This window comes from Anarhichas minor, unplaced genomic scaffold, assembly GCF_050575085.1.
Source record: "Anarhichas minor isolate MPS153535 unplaced genomic scaffold, ASM5057508v1 ptg000035l, whole genome shotgun sequence".
Taxonomy (NCBI): domain Eukaryota; kingdom Metazoa; phylum Chordata; class Actinopteri; order Perciformes; family Anarhichadidae; genus Anarhichas; species Anarhichas minor.
The window spans coordinates 695,508-722,022 of record NW_027466481.1 but is presented as its reverse complement, the minus strand read 5'-3'; the positions used below and the strand labels follow the sequence as shown (position 1 = coordinate 722,022).

At 44.8% G+C, this 26,515-nt stretch overlaps 2 protein-coding genes across 2 annotated transcripts; one reads left to right on the top strand and one right to left on the bottom strand.

Annotated features, from left to right (window-relative positions):
• Positions 1-1,198: 1,198 nt before the first annotated feature.
• Positions 1,199-10,276, top strand: mex3a (mex-3 RNA binding family member A). The gene is made up of 2 exons (XM_076106696.1): positions 1,199-2,806; positions 6,102-10,276. Exons 1-2 carry the CDS (start codon positions 2,380-2,382, stop codon positions 7,241-7,243), a joined length of 1,569 nt encoding a protein of 522 aa, XP_075962811.1. The 5' UTR covers positions 1,199-2,379; the 3' UTR covers positions 7,244-10,276.
• A 4,820-nt stretch (positions 10,277-15,096) lies between these two features.
• On the bottom strand, positions 15,097-25,185 carry rab11al (RAB11a, member RAS oncogene family, like). Its single transcript, XM_076106698.1, has 5 exons — positions 24,850-25,185; positions 21,692-21,887; positions 20,636-20,829; positions 18,985-19,065; positions 15,097-16,823 (listed from the first exon to the last, which is right to left on the bottom strand). Exons 1-5 carry the CDS (start codon positions 24,887-24,889, stop codon positions 16,684-16,686), a joined length of 651 nt encoding a protein of 216 aa, XP_075962813.1. The 5' UTR covers positions 24,890-25,185; the 3' UTR covers positions 15,097-16,683.
• Positions 25,186-26,515: the final 1,330 nt, after the last annotated feature.

The following is a 26,515-nucleotide window of genomic DNA, read 5'->3' as shown; positions in this document are numbered from 1 at the left end:
CCAGACCTCCTGAGCCCACCCTCTGGTCCTTCATGCATCACGCAATCCTGTTCTCCTCCTGCTGCTGCTGTTTTTTTTCTTTCATCCCTGTTATTGGGTGGAGTGGGGATGTTTTAATCCTGGACTCATACCAGGAGTCTCCCTGTGAGTTCTCATCTGCAACGCACCCTCAGGGAACCAACCCCGTCCTGATTGGCACCCAGAGCGCGCGGCTAGACTGTTATTATGCATGTGAATACACCTGCTCTATCTGGACCATTTCAATGCAACATTTATGTTGTTTTTTTTACTTTCAGAACTGGTGTTTGAAATGATATTGTTGCACAATTCTATGTGTTATTAAAAGGCAGACGGCGTCCTCACTAGAAATGCTAAAATATTCATCTCTGTAAGAGACGCACGCCACAATCAGTCGGTCATATGAGGCCAAAAAGGAAGAGAGTGTGTGATTTTGTTATATTTCAGTGGTAACCGAGTTACAGTGTGGGAAAACACCACACGTGATGGGGAATAATTAATTGAATGTAATGGATGGGGTTAAAACGCACAAGTTATCCACGGGGTGAATTCAACACCTCCCTTTGGGGACACAAAGCAAGCACAACAAGATAATTCCTCCAACATCAATTTAGATATCAGAGAACATCAAGTGTTCACATGTAAAGAAATCTCTTTTCTGGAGGGGTGGAGAAATAAACAACAACAACAAAACCAACGGGGGAGCAGTGGAGCATTTAATGTTCTCTCAAACATCCCCAGAGTTCTCCTTGTCGTTCAGGTAACAGATACTCCCTGTACATCCCACCATGCATATGCACAGATGGTAATGACAGGCTAAGCTTCAGTCAGACTGACACTTTGAGGAAGCTGAAAACATGGACATCGGTTGTTGTTCAGCACTGTGAGCCAAACCACAGCCCATACCAGCTCCAGTGTTTCCTCAAAGCTTTTATATTTATGGTGTTGACCAAAGTGTACGGCTAATAATAATTTACTACTCAAGTCAGAAAATAATTATATCATAAGAGGAATCTCCCCACTTTATTTTCTGCTCATATCATTGTAAATAGATGTAGCCATAATTTCCACATTTTAATAACAATAAATGGAAGTTGCAGGTACTTTTGAAACAAACAAAAAAACAATCTTCAAAAAGGGAAAATGTCTGACTAAACGTATGAACTGCATTGATAAATATTTTTTTTCCCCCTCAATGTTGTTATTATTATCATCCATTCTGCAGTTTAAGTCTTTGTGTAGTACTACAACCATGCCGTCAGGCGTGGTTTCTGTCGAGGACATCTTGGGGAGTCTATACGCGAAACGAACGGCGCGGTTCTTTGTTCACCGGGGCTGCTGCTGCTGTTTTTTTTTTTTCTTCTTGTTTTTTTTTTAACGGGAAATGTGCGAGGGCTTTTCTGATGTTTCCCCCGCTGCATAGGGTCTGCAACGCCTGTCTGACAACTCCCTTTCTCCTCCTCGTATACAGCCCCCACCGCCCCAGACACCCTCTTTCGCTCCTACATATAACATCCTCATGCGCAACGGCGCCGGAGACAAAAACGCGGTGACCTGCCGCAAAGCACGGCTACATAGAGGTGGGCGGACCCCCCCACCCCCACACACCCAAAAATAATGTCACAAACTCCTTTACCCCAAAAAAATCATTCATGTCAGATGGTCCACGTCCCGTCCCCCCCTAACATAAAAACGCACGAGCCCACTTGTTTTTGATAAAGTTGACATCATCTTTTTAGCAGCACCACCAGATGACCATGTGCGCACTCGTACTTGCACCTTTTTGGTAACGCAACTGTTTACATCCCGGATGGCTGTTCTTACATAAGTCGCCCAAACTGCGGTTTTTTTTGTGTGGTTTTTTTTGTTTTGTTTTTTTTGTTCAGGCTGCACCGCAGCTCGTGTCGCTGGGAACGAGTCTGCGGTAACAGTGCGGCGGCGGCGGGGAGGTAAACGGTGAGGTATTTCTCCCTTTCTATAGGTGGCGACGGGGAGGCAGCTCGATTTGAGATGCAACGGGCTCGGGAACCTGAGACGGAATGGTACAACGGGAGGGCGGCTCGTTTTGTCTCGGCGAGGAGCGGGAGCTGTGTAAACCAGACTGGGTGGAGCAACGCACCGCCCGCCCCATCCATCGCGCAGACGGCCTTGTGTCCCGTCCGCCTGGAGCTCGGAGAGAGACTACTGTACTGAAAAGTCTGGCGGATAGAGAGAGAGAGAGAGAGGGGGCCGGTCTATGGGAGGGACTAGCGCAGAGGGGGGAATCGGAAGGAGGAGGGGGCGAGGAGGAGGAGGCGGCACGGTTTGCTGTTTCTCCAGTCTCTTTCCCCTGTCTTTGTCTCACACACTCTTTTGTTAGCCATGCCTAGCCTGCTGGTTTTAGCAGGGATCATGGAGAAAAACGGGGGCTATGCCGGGGATCTGGCCGGCTCCGGCTTCGGAGGCGACGGTCTCCTCGTGCCGCCCGACGAGGAGGAAGACGACTCCCGTGCCCTCAGGGTCGCGCTGGGCCAGTTGTCTCTGCTGGGGCTCGGGGGGGAAGGCGAGGACGGCGGCGGCGGAGCCCCGACAACGGGAGTGCAGGACCGGAGCAACAATAACAACAACCACCACAACCACACGAACAACGTTGGCGGCGGCGGGGACGCGGCGATCCTGCAAGGGAAGAGCAAGTTGTGCGCCCTGTACGAGAGCTCCTCAAGTGAGACGAAGGGACGAGGCTGCAACATAACAGAATGCGTCCCAGTGCCCAGCTCTGAACATGTGGCCGAAATAGTGGGGAGACAAGGTAAACCGCTGGCTTGCATATTACCCCCCCCCCCCTCCAAACTTGTGCTTTTATCCCACTAACAGTGCTGCAGTGGTTTCCCGTGTGCTTTGTTTGTGTGTGTTTGTTCTCTAACTGTTACCTGGTGTTATTTGACAAAGAAAAGGGAGTGGTGTGTGTGTGTGTGCTCGCGTGTTTTTTTTTTTTTTTAGTACTCCCCCGAGACATCAGCCTCCCACTTTTTTTTTTTTTTTTCCTCCTGCTAGCAAGTTCTCGTGGTCTCATCATTGCACTCCGCACATAGAGACGAGTCGCTTTGTGTTTATTTATTTATTTGTGTGTTTTTTGGAGTGTTTTTTGTGCCCCGTCCCTCCTCTCCTGGGCGAATTATTCTACATCCACGCCATCAATGTCAGCGCACAGACACACACACACACACACACACACAGAGTGTGGAGAGCACTTGCTTCCTTTGTCGTCTGAGACGCGCCAGACTGTTCAAAAAAAGGCAACGTGCGGCTGGAGAGAGAGGGCGAGGGAGAGAGGAATGTCTTTCACTTTGAATCGACGGCTTAGAAAATACACCAAATATACACATTTAAAGTCTCAACGGCGGGGAGATGTTTAGCCTCTCTCTCCAAATGTATTCCGCTCGTTGTTTTTGTGTTGCGCACTGCCCCGGTGACACAATTGGACAATAGCAGCGTGGTCCGCTTGTGTGTTTTTTTGTTGTTTGTTATCAAATGAGGCGAGTTGGGAAGTTCAATTCCAGACACGTTACGGATTCTACCCGTTTTTCTTCCAGTTGGAGGTTGTTTTTTATTATTATTATGGAACAAAGACCCGAAGTTGAATGACAGCAGCTGTCAAACAAAGGTGTGAAAGTCGGGAGGGGGGGGGGGGGGGGGGGGGGGTAAGGGGAGGGGCGCGTTAAGGCAGTGTTGTTGCTCGGATGGCCTTAAAGGGGGTGACTCAGCGAGAAGTTGCACCAGGAGGGGGGGGGGAGTCCTTTTTAAAACAAACAAACACAAATAATAACAACAAAAAATAAATTGTCCTGTTGTTTGTGCTTGTTTGCAGTGACGTTGGTCGGTGATTTTTCACTGTATTTGTCCATATTTATGTGTAGAACCCGAGCTGAACCTATAAGTTGGCTTTTTTTGCAGCCAGGAGGAGATTCTCCTTGTTCAGCGTGGCGGTGGTGTTTGTGTGGCTGCACCCGTTGTTAGTTGTTGTGATGAACACAAGGGGCGAGAGGGGGCAGGACAAAAAAACAAGGACGCAAGGGTAGTATAGCATCTAAAAGCTGAATGGGAGTCACGCCTTGGAGCTGAACACAAGGGGCTCCTCATGAGCCCCACTTCACTGCACACTCTCAATACCACATGGTCGCCTGTCAGGAGAGGGAGAAATAGGGGGGTGGGACCGGGAGAAGTACAAAGACTGCAGGGTGGGTGAGGTACCATCAGCAAATCCTGATTTATCTCGCAGCGAAAACAAGCAGGTCTCGAATAATGTCACAGGGGGTTCAGATGGCTTCTCTCCCTCCCCCCCTTTTTTAACCATTACCTGCTCTTTCTTGCTGTGGGGATGTGGATTTAGTTTGCGCGGCTAAGTGCCCCCTTGTCTCCCATTGCGGCTCCCGTTCTTTACTCTGAAGTGTAAGTTTTGAATTTGAATGGGGTAGCCGAAGAAGAGCCGGAGGGTGGATCCGGTGAGCGGCGGGTGCAGATAGAGGGCCCTTCTGCCTCGACCGAGAGGAGGTGCTGATTTTGGGGGAGATTTGAGACGAGGTGCTTTTGATTCGGGGCCCTCTTCGTTGTTTGGCGCCACGCACACGCCCACCTTCTCCTGGTTGAATCTGGCAAACGGAGCATCCTGCTCCACGGAGAGGAAGGGTTGGATGTGATCGGAGTCACAGGCGTCGATTCCCCGGAGGTGTCCTCGTGCCATCTTATCCTTAGATCGAGGGTGGCTTTGTTTTCAATCACTCCTGCACCCCGGTTCAATAGCTGCAAAATAAATTTATCTCCAGTGACCTTAATATCTGGTAGCGATTAATTAATCCTCTCCTATTTTGTTTGCAGACAATTCTTTAATTGAGGCATTCATTTGGACTAATTAAAAGGTGCAACGTAGTTTGAGAGAAGGAATCTGGCATTGGCTCTTTGATCCCTCGTGGTAGGAACATGCCTAATACGAGGGAATGGCCACCAAGGGGATTTTTAGATTTTGGATATGAGCAATACTGAACCCTGAGAGCATAAATATCCTTCTGTCCGTACCTCTGGTCCCCGAGGAGTAACTGTTCCTGAACAAAGTGGGCCTTTTTAGTAGCATTAGAGCAACATTCGTCTTCAACGTAGGGTGTCTTTGAGCCTTTTGGTACTCGCTGCTGTGATTTTCAGATGGGTAATGTGATGATGTGCCGTGTGATCTGAGGCACCTGGAGTCTGGCAAGGCGAGGTCAGATTCATCCACGGCACAGACGCCTGCCCTCGTTTGTCCAAAGAAAGGCTCCGGCCTCTTTAAGACACGAGTACGGGCTCCGTTTAAGTCGTCAATAAACGTGGACGTCCTAATGAGGGAGCTGCCTGAATTTCTGAATGAAAACTGACCCGAGTAATGCCCGATGCATTCTTCACGGAGTGTAATACAAACGGAGCCTCGCCGTGTTCCCTCTTGACCTCAAAACGTACCCGACAATCCTCCTAAAGTATTTACTGTATGCACCGTTCTGTCCCATTACGATGTCGAGTAATTTGTCATGAAAATAACATTAACCTGCACTCTCTCACATTGAGGCTCTGCCTTAAAAGCACTTAATAGAGTAAACTATTGCACTCTGATCAGAAACAGGGCAGATGTACAGCAGTAAATGTCCCAAAAACGCAAGCACATGTGGGCTGACTGTAGTGGCTCGTGAGTTCAAGGTGAGGTGAAGCAGTGATTGCGTCTGCTGTGGCTCGTACAGCTCATGTCGATGCTGGTTGAAACGTCTGCAACATCCATGTATCGGTTAGCAAGGAGTGTGTCTGATTTAGAACTAATACATAAGTGCATGGAATAGGTAGAAATGCTGGAAACCTCATAAATCACGGCAATTACTCGGTGTATCCTTTGCCAGTAAAAAAACCTGCAACACATTAAGTTAAACTGGTCTTAATTGGTGAATAAATCAGAGTTTTGGGGATTTCTGTCAGCTCGGGTTGATGGGGAAAGTGTGTTCTCACCGTTCGACTTGATTGGTGAGTCACAAAATGCAACTGATGTATCATGTTTACCTATTTTAAAATGTATGTTGTTGACTCTGCAGGTTGCAAGATCAAAGCCCTGCGGGCCAAGACCAACACCTACATCAAAACCCCCGTGAGAGGAGAGGAGCCCGTGTTCCTGATCACTGGCCGGAAGGAGGATGTTGCGCTGGCCCGCCGTGAAATCATCTCCGCCGCAGAGCACTTCTCCATGCTCCGGGCATCCCGCAACAAGCTGGGGGTGTCCTTTAGCGGCTCCCCGCCCACACCGCTGCCGGGTCAGACCACCATTCAGGTGAGAGTGCCATACCGCGTCGTGGGGCTGGTAGTGGGGCCCAAAGGCTCCACCATCAAGCGCATCCAGCAGCAGACCTGCACTTACATCGTCACGCCCAGCCGAGACCGCGACCCCGTCTTCGAGATCACGGGGTCGCCGAGCAACGCCGAGAGGGCCCGCGAGGAGATCGAAGCACACATCGCCTTCCGAACGGGAGGCCTGCACGACCACAACAACGAGAACGACTGTCTGGGGCCGAACGGCGGAAGCAGCCCGGCGGGCAGCAGCGGCGGTCTGGAGAGCCGGCTACAGCAGGTGTGGGGTCTGCAGGGGGGCCAGCGCAAGCCTCTCACCAGCAGCTACCGCCAGAACTTCTCAGATGCCATGGTGGGAGGGGGAGGGGGAGGCGAGGGAGGGGGAATCTACAGCAAGAGCAACTTCTCCAGCTCCGGAGAGAAGCCGTGCTCTTATTTCGGATCGGAGGGCACCCAGAGCTGGGGCGACCCAGACTACCCCAAACAGGTGGCCTTCTACGCCCAGCAGCGGTCCAAGAGCTTCGGAGGCCTCCCGCTCCCCCTGACCAGACTCTCCCCCGGCTTACCCGAGTCCTGCGGAGGCAACAACAACTCGTCAGTCACCAGCATTGTGTCCGTATCCGGCTCGCCTCACGCCCAGGCCCGCCGCGCCCACAGTGAGCCCATCTCGGCCGGCGAGGGTTTCCCGGGCCGCCTGCCAGTGCCGGACTCGCCACCGATCACTGTGCGGGACTGCATGACCTGCTTTGAAAGCAAAGTGACGGCTGCCTTGGTGCCCTGTGGCCATAACCTCTTCTGCATGGAGTGTGCCATCCGAATCTGTGAGCTCAACCACCCGGAGTGCCCAGTGTGCCACACCCAGGTCACACAGGCCATCCGAATATTCTCTTAAGGAACCACATCAGTTTTTATCATTAGTTTTGTCAGTGTTTGTTCAATAATTATTTACTGTTATTATGATTATTATTATAATACACACTTTTGTTTTCCAGAAAATTTACAAACAATCAAGCAGATATTTTAGAAGGCACTGCTTGCTTTACTAAAAAGTATAAGAAATATTTTTAAGTTTTTCTTTTATATATATATATGCATATATATTTTATAAAAGTTTTGTTTATAAGAGAAGTATAGTACCTTGCATTTTCAGTTTTTTGACTGCTGCTGTTTTTCATTCATGAATCACAGCGTAGGCAGAGGTAGACAGTAATGTGAACATTTTATTATTCAAATTTTTTATTTTACCATGAAGTGGGTTTATATGGAAGGAAGAAGATGATTGTTGAGATACCCAATCTGCACCTGACTGACCCGGAGAGTCAATGTTGTTATTAGAAGGAGAGAAGAAGAAAAAAACCGTAGACTTGTCATTGCACCTTACAATCATCTTGGTCTAAAATAGGATTTTCACAATCATACCTTAAAATTTCGGGAGCTGAGGTGAATTCCGCCTCTTCTCAGTTTTACTGTGATTGTGATTTAATTGGTCCAAAACCGATATTGATTTCAGCAAAATGAAAATGTGAATATATTGGTTTGAGTCAAAGCCATGTTACCGTTAAACAAAAGACAGCCCCCTTATTTCATCCTTGCACCTGGGAGGATTGACGCTAAAAAAAGGAATAGGACATTACATCATTTATTTATGGTAATTGGTCACATTTTTATTGGTGTCATCATTCACAGAGATGGGTGAAAGTTGCATGAAGTATCAGTGAATTTTTTTTTTCTTTCCAGTAGCCATTGATTACACTTCGGTCACTGCAGTTTGTTGAAAAGACTCGGTAACGCTCGCTCCTCGTGGCACTTGAAAAGCGTGTGGTTCCTCGGTTGGCTTAAAGCACTGATTTAATTTGTGAGGCCGAAAGCCTTGGAATTCGTCCAGTTGGCTAGTTCTCGATATCTGTCTCCCCCCGATGGACTTGTTTCAAAGCCACCTAAACCGCGCTTTATTGTCTTGTGTGGCCATTTGGCCGCAGTCGCTGAACGATATAGGACGGTCAACAAGCGTCTCGCCGAGGTGTGCGCTGTAAATAAAGAGGAGAATTGGTACGCGGACAGAAGCCGAGTAAAACTGTGCACCGTTTCCTGAATCAGCAGCAGACTCCGATTCAAAATAGTTGACGCTGTAAAAACACAGAGTCCCAAATCAGTAATCCTTCCTCCAACGGCATTGTGCGTGAGCTCCGAGGGGGCCAGCTGTCTCCCCCTGTAATTAGCAAAGCTGTACGAGAGCAGGTGTTTCGTGGCACACTGTAGCTGTGACCCCAAGTCGGAGGTCTCGCCTAGCCCCCTTTTCATTCTCTCTTTTCTTTGGGGAGTGGCTTTTATGTCTTGCCCCTGCTTACAGTTTGATCGTTTGCTTTTTCCGAAGGCCTCTCCGAGCGGGAGCGTATTGTCTGGGCCCGGTAGCGGCGTGGGCTGCGGAGTGCTCGGACACGGCCTGGATCCACTCATTGATAATTAGGCAAATGGGTTGGTCCAGGTGCGGACCGCGTGGGGGGACTCTGGAGCTTGTGTGAGGGGGTAAGACAGGGTCCCGCAGCGAAGCCCCCCTTTTTGTCGACCCGCCCCAACCGTTACAAACTCGGTGGGGGCTGGATGGTCTGGATGCAGCTGGGCGAATGGGACCCCCTCCTTCCACTCCCTCTTGCCCCTTCCCCCCCCCTTTTTCCTCTCCTTTGCTGCGGCTCCGAGCTATCCCTACTGGGGAGAGGGGGCCTCTTTTGTCCTAAAACACACACACACACACACACACTTTGAAAGACACTAGCTGAATTTGGCAGCGCCTGTGCAATGAGTGAATTAGGAGAGAAATAAATTATCTTCAGTTATCAGGGGATTCCCCAGTTACCTGCTTTCAACGTTAAATTGGCTGTGTACCCTTTTCCAAATTATATAACTGTACGCGCTCACCTACAAAGGAAAAGAGATGATCTTGATCGTGATCTTGTCACACCGGGTGCAGCATTAACTCCCCCCCCCCCCCCCCCCCCTCCCCCCTCCCCCTCCACTCCCCCAATAGCACCGCACTGAAATTTCGACGCGGGGGGTTCTGTTTGTGTGACTGCGCCGGTGCAGATCGTGTCAGCCCCGCTACTGTATGGGACATCCTGCAGCTGCCCCCTTCACTATGGACACCCGGGCTTCAGCCAACGGCAGGCCCCCCCCCCCCCCTTAGCTTTGAGCTTCCAGAATGAAATCAAACAATTGTAATTGACAGGAAAGCAGAGGAAACGCCCCATTTAACCAGCACTCATGCTGAATCAAATTACACACCCTCTGCGTCTGCCTTAGCCCCAGCCTGGGGATTTGTGAGGGCTAGAGGAGAGCGGGTGGGGGTAGGGATTAAAGCTGTTGAATGATAGGAGTGGAGAAGGGGGGGGGGCATTTTAGCTGAAGAAAGAGAGAAGTATGTTCCCCCCCCAAAAAAAGAAACCGTGCAGATCTTGCAATTGTATTGATCATTGAAGTCGTGCAGAGCTGCTGGCTGTTGTCACATGTGGGCCAGCGGTGACGACAGGGAGCCTCTCAATGATACTCGGCTTCTGTCTCCAAAATAACATACAACATTTACAGCTCGTGTCTTCCGGGACTCAAAAAGCCCCTCCTTTTTTAAATTTTTACAAAAAAAAAAAAAAGAACAACAAACAAAACGTATAAAGCAGACCACTCGCATTACGTGTGGACTGCGGGGAAAAAGCACCCTGAGATCTATCAGATGTAGGAATAAAGAATAGTTAGCATTTAACGGACGGAGGAGTTGCACAGTGGTTTGGCCTCAGCTTTCAATGTCAAATTCAAGGCAGTGTGACTGCTGCTCTTAGTATTTTTGTTATTTTGTTTTCCGCCTTAATATTTTGTATTCGAATATTGCCATTGCTTTGGCATACAAGGTAGCAACTTTCGCCTTTGATAGCACCGCCCCCCCCCCCCCCCCAAAACAACTTTTAGAAATACTTATTTTTGGAGAAAAGAATGTGAATCAAACTGCGTGGGTGGGGTTTAGAGGGATTCAGGAAATTAGGCTCTTAAAACACCTTATGCCAGAACATTTGATGAATACCAAACCGACCACTGATGGTGAGATACTTTTCATAGAATTTGAAAGACATGCACATAAGGATTCCCTATCATTTTCTTTTGTGTTATGGTGATTCTTGTTATTCTTAATACTAAAGTAGTGCTAGTGGTGATTTGGGGGGGGGGGGGGGGGGGGGGGGACCTCTCGTCCATTTAGTCAATGCTGAGGACTTGCTTGAGTTTTGCACTGGTTTAATGAAGAGAGGGCTTATTGGAGAGTCTCCCTGTTTAGACGCTGTATACGTTAATGAGTATTGTACTTTATGGGAGAGCACTCTGAACATCTATGTAAATACAGTATGTGTATCGGTTACGAACATCCGGACATGGGCCCGCTTGAAGTGAGGTTTTGGTTATTTTTACACGCCGAGGGTGTCATCGTCAATGTTTTCGCATATGGAATTCAAAATGTCTCTGAGTTTTAGGGAGAGTAAATCTTTTATATATATGCGTCCCATCATCCTTTTTGACTATAATAGTATATTAGATAGATCCATACATTGAAGAAATATTATTTAAACTGATTAACTTAGTATTCCATCCAAATATATAGATAAGAAATTAACCAGACATTACTATAAACTGTAATAGTGAATATCCTTTATGAAGCCGCTGATGTATAGATCCAATCTCGAATAAAAAAAAAAAAAACTGGAATGAATAGTATGTGTAATAACCCCAAATGAATAAATCTGTTTCTATGTATATTAGGATAAAAAGCAATAATAGGACTATACTGGGACAATAAACAGAGTCGGTTTAAATAACATTCTATTCAGCAATTGACCTTGATGATTAGGATAATACCGTTGCGTTTCTGTCTCGTATTAAAATTCATTATGGATTCATGCTAGTGTAAAAAAAAAAGCAGAGATATAATGACTTAGTAACAGTTTCAGGATAAATAATTGTTCTTGTTGTGTTCATCAGGGTCTTAAGTCGTTTAATTATTCTTTTCTTTACATTGAATATCAATCAGATCACAGGGTGGGTCGAGACAAACTGAAATGATGAAACTGCAGATTGCTTGTGACTTGAGAGGAACTCTCGCACAGCCTCCGTCAGAAAGAGTAAAGGAACCACTAAGACCAGAGCTCGAGCACCGAGGTCTCTAGGGAGCAGGAGGAGCCGGTGACTTGGCTTATGACGGACTGATGTCTTGAAGGCTTTGGTCCAGAGATACACACACACACACACACACACACAGCGGTGAGAGGAAGAGGGCGGGGCAACACGGGAGCCTCGTGTTGTCCATTTAGAAGAGCGTTGATTCGTTACCCTCAGTGTTCTTTGTCCCGCTACACGCAGGCACACGTGTTACTTACAGCATATCTTTACCAACTAATACGTTTCTCATTTCGTGGCTCTATTTTATACTTGTTTTGCACCTACTTTTTTACCTGTATTGTTTTTAAAAGACAAAAAAGGTCAGACATAGCCAAAGAACAAAACACAAGGAGAGGACTTATCACTTGAGTTAACTTATTTTAGCATAACAAAAAGATCAACTTGGTTTACCCAAAAGTCTTCGAGGCCACCGATCGATATCTGTGAGATGAAGGCATATCATGTTTCAGTGTTGTAAGATTAGTTTAATACCACAGAGGCGCCGGTAACAGACTTACTTCTCCCCAAAGAGATCGGCTTAAAGCACATCCTGGCACTTACACGGCCCTTTTGAGTCGTGTTTTTTTTTTTCTTTTTTCATTGTCATGGGGTTAGGTTGATGGGAGAAAAACTTCATCTTTCTAAAAGAAACTTCTGGAGAAGTTCAGATAAAAAGGGACTGCCCACGTGAATTAAAAAACAAACTAGACTGAGAAGTAATTGTGCTGACAATGACAAGCCAGTGAACATTCCGGCTGGATTCCTCATTTCTAAGACGGTACCGGGTCGGATGTAAACAAGGTGACAGTGTGACGGTGAACTGAGCAACACTGGGTTTAGGTCTGAAGGAGCCGTTGACTGTATGCTTACGTTTAACTGCATGTTAGTGAAATATAGTACAGTAGGTAAGATTTATCAGAAAAAAACAGTTAAGATCGCTTAAAGAACTCATCCGCCTGATACCTGAAGTTTATAAAAAAAAAAGCTTTAAGACCTTAAAGTGAACATCGGTTTAAAAAAATCATATATTTACCGTGTAGTTTAACTAAGTGATACATAAAGTTTAATTATGATTCTTAAGAATATGCTACGGTGTAAGTTTCATTTGTCCAACTCACCCAGAATGAAACGTTTGAGTTGAGCGCAGCAGCGACGGGGCGACTCACAGTGACATTGGATTCATTAAGTTCTTGTTAGTATTATTTACAATATTGTATTAAGCTTACTATTATAGTAATGGTAGAAACTGTTGATGTTTTTCTTCTCTTGATATGAAAAAGGTCTTTATGCATTTATGTAGAATCCCTTTTAAGGAGTGATAGGAAATCCTTATTTTCAATGGATGCACTTAAAGCAATTGTACCAACCTGTCGAAATCCACATCGAGAAAGAAATGCATTTGAATGTAAAGAAAAAACACAAAAACACAAAAACGACCACTCGACTTAATGCACTCCTTATGCTTATTGTTTGTCAATTTACAAGTGAGCTTTAAGTTTTTGTTTGGAAAGAATTATGCGACAGGTTTTCAACGTAGACTATATTTGAGTTCTTCCACATACATTTATAGAAAGTAACTTAAAATGAATAAAAACAAAAACAAAAAAACATATTACAGTTTCTCAGATCTATTTTGCTAACATGGGTTATTATTTCATAGAAAGCAGAGGAAACAAAACTAAAGTCAGTATCTGGATGTTATTTATGAAAAGCAAAAAAAATAAAAAATGAAGCAAGATATTTATGAGTAACCTCGAGACATTTTGTTTTTTAATTAAAAATGACAAGAAGTTAATATATTTCTAAACACAGGGAGGTCAGTTTCTACTAATAAGTCAAATGAGAACAGAAGTTTAGAAGTTTTATTTATGAAAGTTATGGACGCTCGACTCCTCCGTTTGCTACATGGAGTGAACGGAGAGAGAGAGAGTTCCCCATGGCTGAAATTTTAACTTCAGGCGTGCACTCCTTCAACATCAGTGCATTCACAATGGAATAATTACAGAAAATAATATAATATTTTTTAGAATTTGGAGATATTTTAGTCACAGAGCATCAATTTTGTGCCTCGATTATATATTTTTCCAGCATCAGCATTCTTTGTGCAGTGCTGTAACCCCTTCCTCCCCCTCTCCCCTCAACTAACCCCATGTTACTGACTGAAACGCATAACTCATTTCCTCTGTAATCTAAACTCGCTTTCTACTTATCAAAACCTATAAAAACATGTTACGACTGCTTGGAATGAATGAGGCAGCCGCGGCCCCTCTCTCGCCAGCCAGGGGCGGGGGGGGCCCCCGCACACAACTTGTACACACTTTTCATTCATACATTTTCTACATCTACTACTCTGACAGTTTGTGATCAATAGCGACGGAGCCTTCATGAGAGACTTTCCCCTAATGTGCTAATTGGGTGAAGTGTGCAAAACGGAGTGGAGGCATCTAGGAGGGGACAACAGCGCGCCGTGTAGTAGATCTATGTAACTAGATGCACTCGTATACACAAAACAGGTTCATTACCGTACTAGCTTGCATGTGTGTTGTATGGTCACTTAGACGGGAGAAGCGGTGCAGGGCCGGTGTTGCTCCTGGGCCGTTTCTCCTCTGTAGATTTTCATAGTTGGGAGTCTCTTTGGAAAGTTGACATGAGTTTGGAGCCAGACCAAGAGTCCACTTCAGTCCCCACATCAAAGTTGGATTTTGTATTCCAAGTTCCCGGTTTATTGATGAAAGACTGCTCGCACCTCATATGGGTTTTACTTGATGTTTCTCGGGTTTGTTGAGTTGATCAAGGTCAGAAAAAAAAAAAAAACTTAACGGCACTCCCAACGGCACATTTTCTGCTGCGTGTAAAGGACGGAGACTGAAGTGGCGCTCGCTGGTGAAACTCGCAACTTTTATTTCCAAAGGGGTCAATACAGTCTGACGGTTTGTCTTTGGTAGCGTTTCCAGATGTTGCAGCACAGTGTAGAGGTGTTTCATACCGGTCTAATAGCGGTCGTAGTGCATTAGTTTTTGGGCCGGCACCAGCCGGCATTAGTTTCTGGTTTCTCTGTGAACAGTGAAAGAGGGATGCCAGTGTGGCCCTCGGTGGCTGACCCGTCAACTTTGATGGATGGAAATAAAAAATTTAAAAAAAGAAATCTTTGAACTCTGTTACAGTATGCCGTGCCATTACAAGGCGTGCGATATTGCAGGTTTATTTGTTATAGCACATGTTTTTTTTTTGTGAATTACATTTTTTGGGGACATTTTTATTATTATTATTGTATCTGCGCCATGTTAGTTCTGGTTCTTTGTTATTTTTCCAAGATTCAAGATGTATTGTAAATGTTTTTAATAAAACAAAAATGAAATGATCTCCAATTGAAACGGTTGCATTTTTTCCTCCAAAGGGGAGCTTTTATGGCTTAATTGACTTCATATTTTAATCCCAATGATCAGAGGAACAATAATTTTACAGCAAAGATTCAGTTATTAAATAATAGTGGACATTAAGAATTATATAATACATTCATTGTGCCCTCCACCAGATTCATTAATGAAAAGAACAGCTACTTGCAGCCTTTATTGTTTCACAACATCTTAAGAGAGACATGAGAAGAGGCAGGCTATAACAAAGGAGATTTATTTATACATATGCAGTCCAAATATACATATATTAGAATAAATGTTTAAAAGCCTTAACCTACACCACCCAGTTTAAGACCTGTGAAGTCAACAGAAGTTAGTGTTTGTGTGGAAACGCGTAACCAGGATAAACATCTGTGCGTAACCTTTGGATTTAATTAAGCCCCTCCTAACACTACCATCCCTTTCCTCCATCTATTAAACTATTAGATCCTAACAAACCCAAATCCTGGCTCCCGAATACAACCCCCCGCCCCCCCCCCCCCTCCACAGGAAATACAGACAAGTGAGAGTGAGGGCAGACCTCGGGGAGATCCCCGAAGGCAGAGTCCTGTTCCAGTTACATACAGTGTGGAGAGAGACAGAGAGCAGTAGGTAGCAGGCAGTGGAGGATTTCACTTACAGTAAAACAAGCCATCTCGGGTACATCAGAGACCACAGTAGCAGGGCAGGGCTGAGTGCCCTCACTAACTCATCCCCTGAAACATTATCCATCCATCTATTCCAGCAAGCAGGCAGCAGAAGCTGCTGCAGCAGCAACACAGGGTTGCCAATGCATTTAAACCAATTCCCCTGATCTCTCCCACTGCACCCAAAGGTTCAGGGGTAGGGGTGAGACGGGTACCAGGAGAGCCACTGTGAGGCGGGTTAACCCGCTCACTAGTGATGCAAGCTTTGCACAGCGTTAACTCTCAACGAGACGGGATCGCCGCAAGAGCGTGACTCATCTGTAGCGTACAGAGTGCACAGCGCAGGAAAGCCTTCCAAACAAAGATCAAAAGCATTTAAAAAGGAAACTACATGTCACTGGTAGAGAGGGATGTTGTTCCACTGAGTGGAACACAACTTCAATCAACCAACTTTAACCAAATTCCAGCATTTGCATTTCGGCAAAAGAAAAGACTTGAAACCCTTGTTCCTGCATTAGTTGAGATATGATTGTGGGCATCAAAAAGCAAAGCGATCAGTGTGGAAAATCAAAACCAAATAGTGTTAAATTGCAAAATGGTTTGGCCAGAGACGACCTTAATCGAGTGTTCAATAAATATTGTAAGGGACGTTATGTTTTCTAAATATTATACATTTAAGCAAAATGGGAATGACTGCGGCGATAAAAGGGAGGACAGTTTTGAAAGACAGAAGTCGTGATGAGATACAAAAGGGACCTCATAATGCGTTACATTTGTCAGATTGTGAATCAGTTGTGATCAAAGGCTGAATGCACTGGATACGCTGCATCTCACCCGTTTTCCTTCCATCGATACTAACCCCACCCTCACCCCCGTCTAAACTTCTCCTCTACCCCTCCTTTACTGGTCCCCCTCTTCAGAATGTATTAAGTCGTCTTCAGAAGACAATAAGCAAATCAGCCCCAGCACAACTGTCCTCATGTGAAATGGTAATCTCTACCTGTCTCTCCATTCTCCCTGTCCACCTGTCTGTCTCTGTTTGTCTATCTGGTTGTTTCTCCGATTGCCTGGAGGTGAAGGAGGTGGTCAGCGCTGAGGCCTCAGTTGCTCTGGCAGCAGACACCCTTACTGGCTGAGTTTTGGGTGGGCTCCACCGTGATGGGCACTACGTTGGAAGCCGGCGAGAAGTCTGAGTCACTTCGCCCTGACATCTGCCTCTGTGACACGATGTTGTAGATGGCTGTGATGGAGAGAAGGGTGAAAGGGAATGAGTTATGTGTAGATGCCTAGAAATCCAGCCAACAGTGGGACATATTGTGATAAGGACAAACAGCATGGCGGAACTGAACAACAACTGTTCTATCCAGACTCCTGGCAGCAGTGAAGGATTCTTTCCTTCCTAAACTGGCATCGTTATGTCATGTGGCAGTACCGCGTCTCATTTCCGGCACTCCCCAATGCTGCAATATGCAATACAGTTTAAATTAAAAATGTTAATACAAATATTATACATCGAGGGACTTGCTTCTGTGACCCTGCTTTCTTGTGCTGGGAAGAAAACACAATAAAGTCACATATTTAGCAGACAGGAGCTGTTCAAACACACAGGTGACCTTACAAAAAGGGGAAATTCTCCACCTTTTATGTGGACGTCTAATTAGTGTTGGTGGTCAATACAGTCGATTGATGCGATAAATTCCTCAGTGTGCGCTGTATCGACTGAGAAAGCTGCAAAATCTGTTCTTCTTCTTCTTCTTCCTGCGTCCGGCATTTGATGTGGCCGTGATGTCTATATGCCTGAGAGAGGACAGCAGGACTAGTGCAGACCCCCCTCTGACTTACTGCGACAGTAACACTGGGTATCGGTACTTGATACCTTTAGGTGTGGACTGAAAGGACCCAGAACCAGGTGGTATCGAAACAACCATTTGTCTGGTTTTGCAAGCAGCCAATCACCACAAGCGGCCACTACCTACCGCTGCAACCGTACAGGCTCGAGCGCGCTGTCTTTGACGTAGTTGGAAGTTCAGCGTGCCGAGATGCCACCAAAACGTTTGAAAGTCTGGCTTTACTACACGCCTGTTGAAAATAAATGTGTAGTCGTTTCATTTTACGCAACAGAGAGCTTCGATTCACATGATGGGCATCGAATGAAGTAGGAAATAAAGTGATACCCATACTAGTAGAGTACTTCATACCATAACTTTAAGAGTACTGGTAATGTACTTGTGTAAACGATACACAGCCCCACTGTTACATACCGCAGCTTTAACTCTAAACTACAGCCAGATGTGGACCATAACAGTCCTGAAATAAAGACTGCTGATTTAGAAACAGAACTCCAGGCTGGCTGTGACATGACCCGTCAGGTGGAGAAACCATGACTCATTACTACAGATCCTACACAGCACGAGCTGCCACGCCCACACAATCCACGAGGACTCTCTGACCTACGATCTGTCTGCTGCTGATATCTCCACACACGCGACATCTTCTAAAGTTCAGCTCCAACTGGCCCGCTAATGTACGGCTAACTTCCTCTCTTCTCCTCCCTTAACGAGCTAATTAGCTACGTTAGCTGAATGGAGGCTTGTCGGTTTGATGTTTTTATGAATTAGAAATTGCTGATAAAGCCGCGGTGTGGGCAGAACGTCTCAAACGGCTCAAGCTGAGGCGTCTGGGAACTGAACAAGAAGGATATGAACAGTAAGTGGCGCAGACTGACTGGAGCAGTTGAAGTGGAAGCACCACTCGCTGTTGGACTGCTCCTTTATGCTCTCCAGGGGTGGACTCAGTCACATCAACTGCTGGTTTCTCCTCCATTGTACCAAATCTTTAAAATCTAATGCACTTGTTAGTGCGTCTACATTCCTCTAAGGGGACTCTGTTCATAGACATTTGCTTGGTTAAACATATCTGTGAGCGTGAACCAGTATCAGAATGCCTTTCTTGAACAGAAGCATCTGGTACAGTGGGTCAGTGTGGATGTGTGACCACAAACGGAGACCATTAGCGGTTCGTCAGTGATTGTCAAACATCACAGCAGCTCTCACTAGTGCCGGTTGGCTGAGTGCTCTTTCATTGAGCCAAACCATCATATTTCTTCCGTAGAACATAGTCGGGTGGTGTTCTTACCACAGACTGCCCACCAGTGATGGGCATGGAAAACTGATGAGATGGATTTTGCTGCCATCTAGTGGCAGAGGATGAGTGTGGTTATGTAAACCATCACTGGAAATGTAACACTTTCAGCCAAATCAATATACAGTGTGTGTGTGTATGTATATATATATATATATATATATATATATATATATATAGCTTCAGGATCAAATGCACATTCATTCCATCTAATTTGATTTAAACATGAATGAAGAAATGAACACAAATGTGAAACCCACCTGTAAGAATAGTCTGGAAAGCCAGCTCCACATTAGACGAGTCCAACGCTGACGTCTCCAGGAAGGACAAGCCGTGCTTCTCTGTAACACACACACGCACAAAATGTGCTTTATGTTTAACTTTCATAACTCCTCTGAGCTGAGGTGTGTTGTACTGGCATTACCACTGCACTGATCCAGGGATTGATTTCTTCTACATAATGCACTCACTCCAGGGTTCCCCCTAGAAGCGGAGTCATTTCAGCTGCTTCCTGTTTGATCGCTCACAGTGAACTGCTTTGTACTTATAGAGAGATCTAATGGGTTGTGTGACAGCTCACTGGTCTGCTGTTTATTTACAACGTGATCAAATACAATGACGTTACTCACAAAGACAGAATAAAGAATATAATGCAAATGCTTTGTAAGCAAAGTCTGTTGGGATACAACTGCTATTAAAAAAGGTTATGCTGCTGTATTACATAGTGTACATATCGACTAAGGCACGATCAATCGCATTCAAATAAGGAATTAATGGTTTACTCTATTATTGTAACTATTTTCCTCATGTGTCCTAATGAGCCAGGACCTTGAAACCTAAGCAGCTTGATGGAATTCAGCCATCATTCATTTTATCATTCATATCATTATCGTTTCTTAACGTGAAAAATGTCAAAACGTCTTCCATTAAAAAGGTCTATAATAAACAGTGAAGGACAGATTCCTATCAAAAAGTAATAAACTATGTTTTTTTTATGCTTACTTGATCTGATCAACAACCAGAAAACTAAAATATACGTCATGGAACTAAGAAACATGTCTCATTTCTTGGCTATCTGTACATTGTGATATCCAAGTATAAAGGAGAACAGTTATCACCATCCTACATGGAGGGATCATGTCCTCACAGTGGCGTGGGTGAGACATCAGACTGGTCCACTGTCGCTGTTCACTTCACTCGTGGCCTTACGACACACTTTGCATGGACGTGTCCACCACCGCGGTCTTTATGTAAACTAGGCTTCATAAATTACGTTTGTGGAACAGAAAAACAAATCAGTAAATTCAGAACGCACCGAGAGGCACCGACAGTATTTAACCAGCAACGAAAATTATTCTTTTCACTCCAATACGAATCAACAGGGCGTCCTACCGAGAGTGATTTAACAGTCAAAAGAGGTACAACGCCGACTCGGACCCGAGCCAATAAACTCAAGGTCAGGAGAAAACACGTGGTCCAACTAATCTAAAATAACAGTGTGCGAGAGTCAAAAGGGTGACACAATTGTACCGCAAGGCTGACCGTAACAAACAGACCTGCTCTGAAACACAGCCTTGAGATTCTCAGAGGGGCGAGATAAACGGAAGTTGAATTAATCTAAATCTAAAGTACTTTTGACCTCGAGCTGTGCTTGCTTTTATATACTCGCAGTCAAGGACATTCGGGGTAAAATGCCGTACGTTGTGCAAACATTTCTAACATAGGTGTTCCCAGTGGTAATGAGCGCACAACACGTATGTTATAAACACTTAAGAGTAATTAAAGCAGCTAGGGTTCAGCTCAGTCCATCTAGGCTCATTATCATAACTTTAACCTGGTGATTATCTGTCTGTGCTCACACACACACACACACACACACACACACACACAATGCCATCACAGGGACAATACCTGCCAAGGCCTTGGCCTCGTCCGTTGGCACCGCCCTGAGGTGGCGTAGATCACTTTTGTTGCCCACTAGCATGATGACTATGTTGCTGTCTGCGTGGTCCTGCAGCTCCTTCAGCCAGCGCTCAGCATTTTCGTAAGTCAAGTGCTTGGCGATGTCGTAAACCAAGAGGGCTCCGACTGCTCCGCGGTAGTACCTGGACAACACAAGAGGAGGCGGACATGAAATAAATGAAGAGCAGAAAACTCGTTCTTGCCGCAGCCTGTTGATTTCAGGATTCTTGGCGGGTGTGTCACATGGGCTCGGCCAGCTTTGAAGCTGAGAAACACCAGAAATAAAACACCAAAAAAACACACTGCAGACAAAGCTCATAAGACAAGTGAACATTGGCTGACATTACTTATTTTTAATTGAAGACTGGCTCTAAAATCTGCTTCCTCAATGCCTGTGGGGGGGGGGGGGGGGGGGGGGCTTTATACAGCACATGGCAATGCCTCAGGGTTGGTTACGCCATTGAGGCAGACTACTAAAAAAGACAAATGTTGGGACGGGAACTTGATCGAGAGACGAGGAAGAAGCTGTGATTAACGAAACGCTTCCTGCCCTGAGGCAAAAGGCTGCATTTTGTAGTATTAATCACTTCAGAGATCCTTCTAACTATTTTAGGAATGATGATTCTAAACTGAATTCGTGGAGGTAAGATGACTCTTGGTTGGACGTTTACAACCCTTAACCTACAACCCCAGACGTTCATAATGCAGTGAAACGTCATGAGACTGTGAAAAAATTAAAAAAATGTCCCAATGCACATGCATGAGGAAGCAGAAGAGGCCCTTATAGGTTCCTGTGCTTAGTATCTATATCAACATGCTTATTTGAGCCGCTGCATGTGGAGCTGTGTGTCTGCATGTACGCTGGACATAATTAAAAGACCCATTATTTTCTTCAAGAGAGCATGTACTTGCGTGAAGTGGTTTATTATCACTGCCTATGTGTGGAAGTGACCATAACAGCGTAATGGAGCTTGAGCAAAAGGCTTCAATGATTACTGTACTCACGCAGAAGTGATGGCTCGGTATCGCTCCTGACCAGCTGTGTCCCAGATCTGAGCCTTGACGGTCTTGCCCTCTACCTGGATGCTGCGTGTGGCGAACTCCACCCCGATGGTGCTCTTGCTCTCCAGGTTGAACTCATTTCGGGTGAAGCGGGACAGCAGGTTACTTTTCCCGACACCCGAATCTCCAATCAGCACCACTGCAGGGGAAAGAAAAGGGGGATTTGGAACAACCATCATCAGTTATAAGGTTTATTGTAGACTCTAGAAGAAGTTACACAGAACAAGATGGGTTGACTTTTTTCTAAATCAAATTTGACTATCAGTATTATTAGTTGCGCTGCTCCATCAATGACGCATGTGTGTGGCTCCCAGCCGAAGTGGAGCAGAAACTCCGGGCACGCCCACTGAGCATACAAAATACTGGAACCATCTGATCTTTTCAGGAAACACCCGCAGACTGAGAGCAGGTGAAACCAGTGATTCACTGCAGTTTCACCTGCCAAATGTACTTCAGCCATAACAGCATTTGACTGTAAATACATTTAATGTTTTTAAATCATCAAGAGAACTGAGACAGATCATACCACATGGTAACTTAAATAGATTTGTTCTCCTTCTGTTTTAAAGACTTATAATCTAAAATAAATCTAAAATGTTCAGACATCAACGCCTTAAACTGAGCACTCGCTATGGAGCCGAAACTCTGCTGAAGTTTGTGCAAATGCCAAGCACTTCCTCCAAATTACTTTAGCTTTGGGGCCACCATTCACACTTCCCAAACAAAGCACACAAATCTATTAAATCTAACATAAGCTACACTTGTAAAAAAAAAGGCCTCGCCTTGGGTTACAAACATCAGCAGGGTTTTTACTGACATGGCGTGAGAGCGGTAAATGACTATATTTACAATGTGGAGCTATTCCTTTAATGCTTAGTGTGTAATCACGACAATAAAAACAGGAGCTTAGATGCTGTGTTTCCTCCACTGGACGCCCTCTTAAAAAGTACTTAAAAAGGCGTTATTAGGGCGAGTGTTTATCAGAAAACTACTTCCACAATTGTCAGGTGAGTCAGTGTGTCAAAAGGGACCAACCACACCAGCGCACCACCGGCACACCACCCTGCTATTATGAAATAGGAACTTGTTATGGAATGTTGAAACTGCATTAACAAACCGACCGTGCCTACACTTGTGTTTAAGCAATACTGCTCATTCTAAAGGGAAACTGTGTATCAAAATGTGTCTGTGGTACTACAGTATGGTGTAACAGGCACAAGTAGAAACCCGTTCTGACTTATTTAGACTTTGAAATAATACAAATATGGGGCACCTGTGAGGACCTCACATACCAGCAGTGTGGCTCTCCTACATGCCTGATAAAAAGGGTAACATTGTCATTCTCCATATCGCCAAAGACAAAAGATCTTGGGTGGAGGACAAAAACCATCATGCAATCATGTCAAAGTGCTCTGCCACGAGACGACTAATATCATGGCTGCATTACACGCCCATTCACTATTGTTGGGTTTGCATTCTTCAGGTAAAAAGACATATGACACCTCTCTATTACATTACACAACACTGCACCCAGGGATCTGGTCCAGCCTGTGACTGTCCGGAGGTATGGCAGAAAAATAAAGAATGGAACTAAGTAATACTGAGAATCTGAGTCAGTGTCTCGGTCTGTTCAGTCAGATTCATTGATATCTCCTGAATCCCTTTGAATGGAATAACAGATAACCATCACATCCTCTCCATTGATGTGGAATTAAATCCGTGCATAATGCTGGCAATTGTCAAGAGACCCTTTTAGATTTAAAACATTTAAAATATACATATTGTATATCCACTAAAATAAGCAGATGGCCTTAACATAATATAATCAGTTGGGCAGTGAAATGTGCCTTTAAATCCAAAAAGATGCTTTGTGAGAAAAAAACTGAATTGAAGCAGTTTGTATGAATCGTTTTTACAACAAATACCCAATATTAAGGCTCATAGACATCACTGAAATGAACATGAGACAGGTATGCTTCAGCAGGATGACTACCTGCACTGATGTCTCTCCATCAGTCGGGTTTATGTGACTCACTGACGCCTCACCCAACTTGACTCGGGCTTTCTAACAGCAAGGCACAAAAGGAGGTTGTAGGAACAAAAGGAGAGTCATGACAATAAGGTTGAGCTCTTTCCTGGTTCGAGCAGACGACGGAGAAGGCCGCCGATACCTTATCAGTGTCCTTGCACCGGCCGCTGCACATGATTCAGACAAATTTGCCATTTGGTCACCAAGACTCATGTCACTTTATCCGAGAGAGAGTGAGTGAGTAAGTACGTAAATCTCATCTTCTCTATGCTCAGGGACACTGTGGCCACACACACACACGCCACACACACACTTCATGCAGGTATTTCCAGTTTGACAACACATGCTTGTTTGGTGTTCTATAATTGAACAGACCATGAGCACTTCATTTCCGCTTCGCTTGTGACAAGATTCAACTATGAACTACTTTTTTTTGTACCAGGTAGCCATTAAAGGAACAATCACTCTCCGCCCCCAGTATACATTATTAGTATATATTGATGTCTATGAATGAGGCTTATGATGTTTGCTGGACCATATATTGAGAAATGTTAACTATTAAAGTTAAGGTGGTGGAACAATTGGATGTTAGTGACAAAAGAAGAGATGTTTTTTTGCCAAAGTAGATTCAAACTGCAGGTACACCAGAGTCCTCAGGTACAAAACTAAAGAACCCAAACTCCATGTATTCTCCAGGTATGGATGGAGGTTGTTTGGATTTGTTGACCTGCCACATATTATGACCCCCCCCCCCCTATTGATCAACATCGCATCCCCCAAAAACATGATTGCATCATCGGCCTGCAAGATGACGACTCTACTGCAGATGCTGCTTTAAACATAAAGAGTACTTATAAACTGCCTTTATGAGCTGTAGCGCCTATGTCGAAAGAATACGTCTTCAGTAATAGTTGCTGCGAACAGCAGGTGCCTTTGTCTTCAATGTCGCGCGACACCTTGTCGTTAGGCACGCGGCTCAACACCTTTAACAAGTCGGCATCAAATGACTCGCAGGTGAACGGCTTGGTGTCGAAGTTGAGCTAACTAGCTTAGAACACAAACAGCTACTCACCTTTAAAAAGATAGTCATACTCGTCTTCTCGGTTGGTCATAGCTTCTCTTCTTCGGCGTCTCTCTACGTATTTAACTCGAAGTCGGAACACAAAACTTAATGGTGTATTTCAACTACTACTTCGTGTGCGTACGTTAACGTTAGTTAGCCTCACGCGGAAGACGGTAAAGTCTCACTCAAACGACTAGTAACGCTAAAAAATAATAATGTCAAATGTCAAAAGAATGTGACACTGCTGCTCGTTATCAAGCATAAAAACATCCAACGGCAACTGGTAGCTGAAAAAGTTTCGCCTCGTCTGTCTCGCCCTCTGTCACTTGCCATTACCGAGGCTGCGACGTAACGTCAGTTTCTTTTGTCCCGCCCCTGGCTCGCCTCCTACTGGTCAACAGCTGATGGACATCTGTCACTGAGGTCGACTGTGATTGGTCCGCTCCGCCGTCGGTTATTAGTTGTGCCGCTGCGATGACGTATGCGGCCCCCAAGCCTCAAAACAGGTAACGTCGAGCCACAGGTTAATTAATGAGCAAAGCAAAGCCCAGCTGGTAAAACAAGTGGTATGACAAATATCTCACTGCAGCGCGTGTCGCAGCAGCCTAGTACAGTACACAAATACAGTGGTACAACACAGCAAGCAATGGAGCTGATCAGAGAGACAAAAGAAGACACACTGAGTATATAAAGCCTATTGTTCTGTTTGGGGGTCCATGGAGACACTGGGCCCAGTTTAATAACTCAAAAATACATTTAACAGAGTTTCATTAGCTTTGATACTTTATTACTTTTCCTTAAATCTATGAGACTTGCTTATAAACATGATTTTGAACTGACTCATGTTGTTGTATGCTGTGTAAAATTGGTCTATGCATTAGTTCTCTCAAGTAAAACATGGTCAAATACACTGTACCCCGGTAAGTGCTCTATATCTGTTGATTTGTTTTTCACAGCACCAGTCAGCCCAAATCCATACATAAACCCAACAAATATTGAACAGTACGCAATAATGCAGAGCTGCAATGATCCGATGAATCGATGCATCACTGAAAAATGAGTCTGCAACTATTTTGATATTCAAATAATCGTTTTAGTTATGTTTTTAAATAACAGCAAAATGCCATTTCTACATAGTTCCAGAGGTTCCTGAGGATGTGATGGTTCTCTTTGACATACATGAGTAAACTTATTGGGTTTTGGACTTTTGGTCAGACAAAACAAAATATTTTTAAACGTTTTCACATTATTCTGACCTATTATTAATAAAACGGTTTATTGACTAAATAATCCTCGGCCTATAGCCATAATGAAAATGATTGTGAGTTGCAGCCCTAAAAGCATGAAGTATTCCTTTATTTGGTGGAATAACAGTGTGCCATTCACTTATTTAGTGAGCACAATACCAGGGTCCTGGCCCATCTAAATGGAATAGGGCCATAGTTAATGTTATCAATTACACCTGTAAGCCTGCAATGACATGTCAAAATGGCTGCTGTGAAAAGGGCCTATACATTGAGGTCTATGGATGCCAAACAGTGAGGAAGTAAAGACAATGTCAACGCAAAACAGGTTTATCAAATTCCCCTTTCTTCTTCTCTTTCTATGCAAACAGTAACTTTACACTGACGTTCCAAAGACAACATTGTGTGCCAACATAAAATAAAGGTTTTAC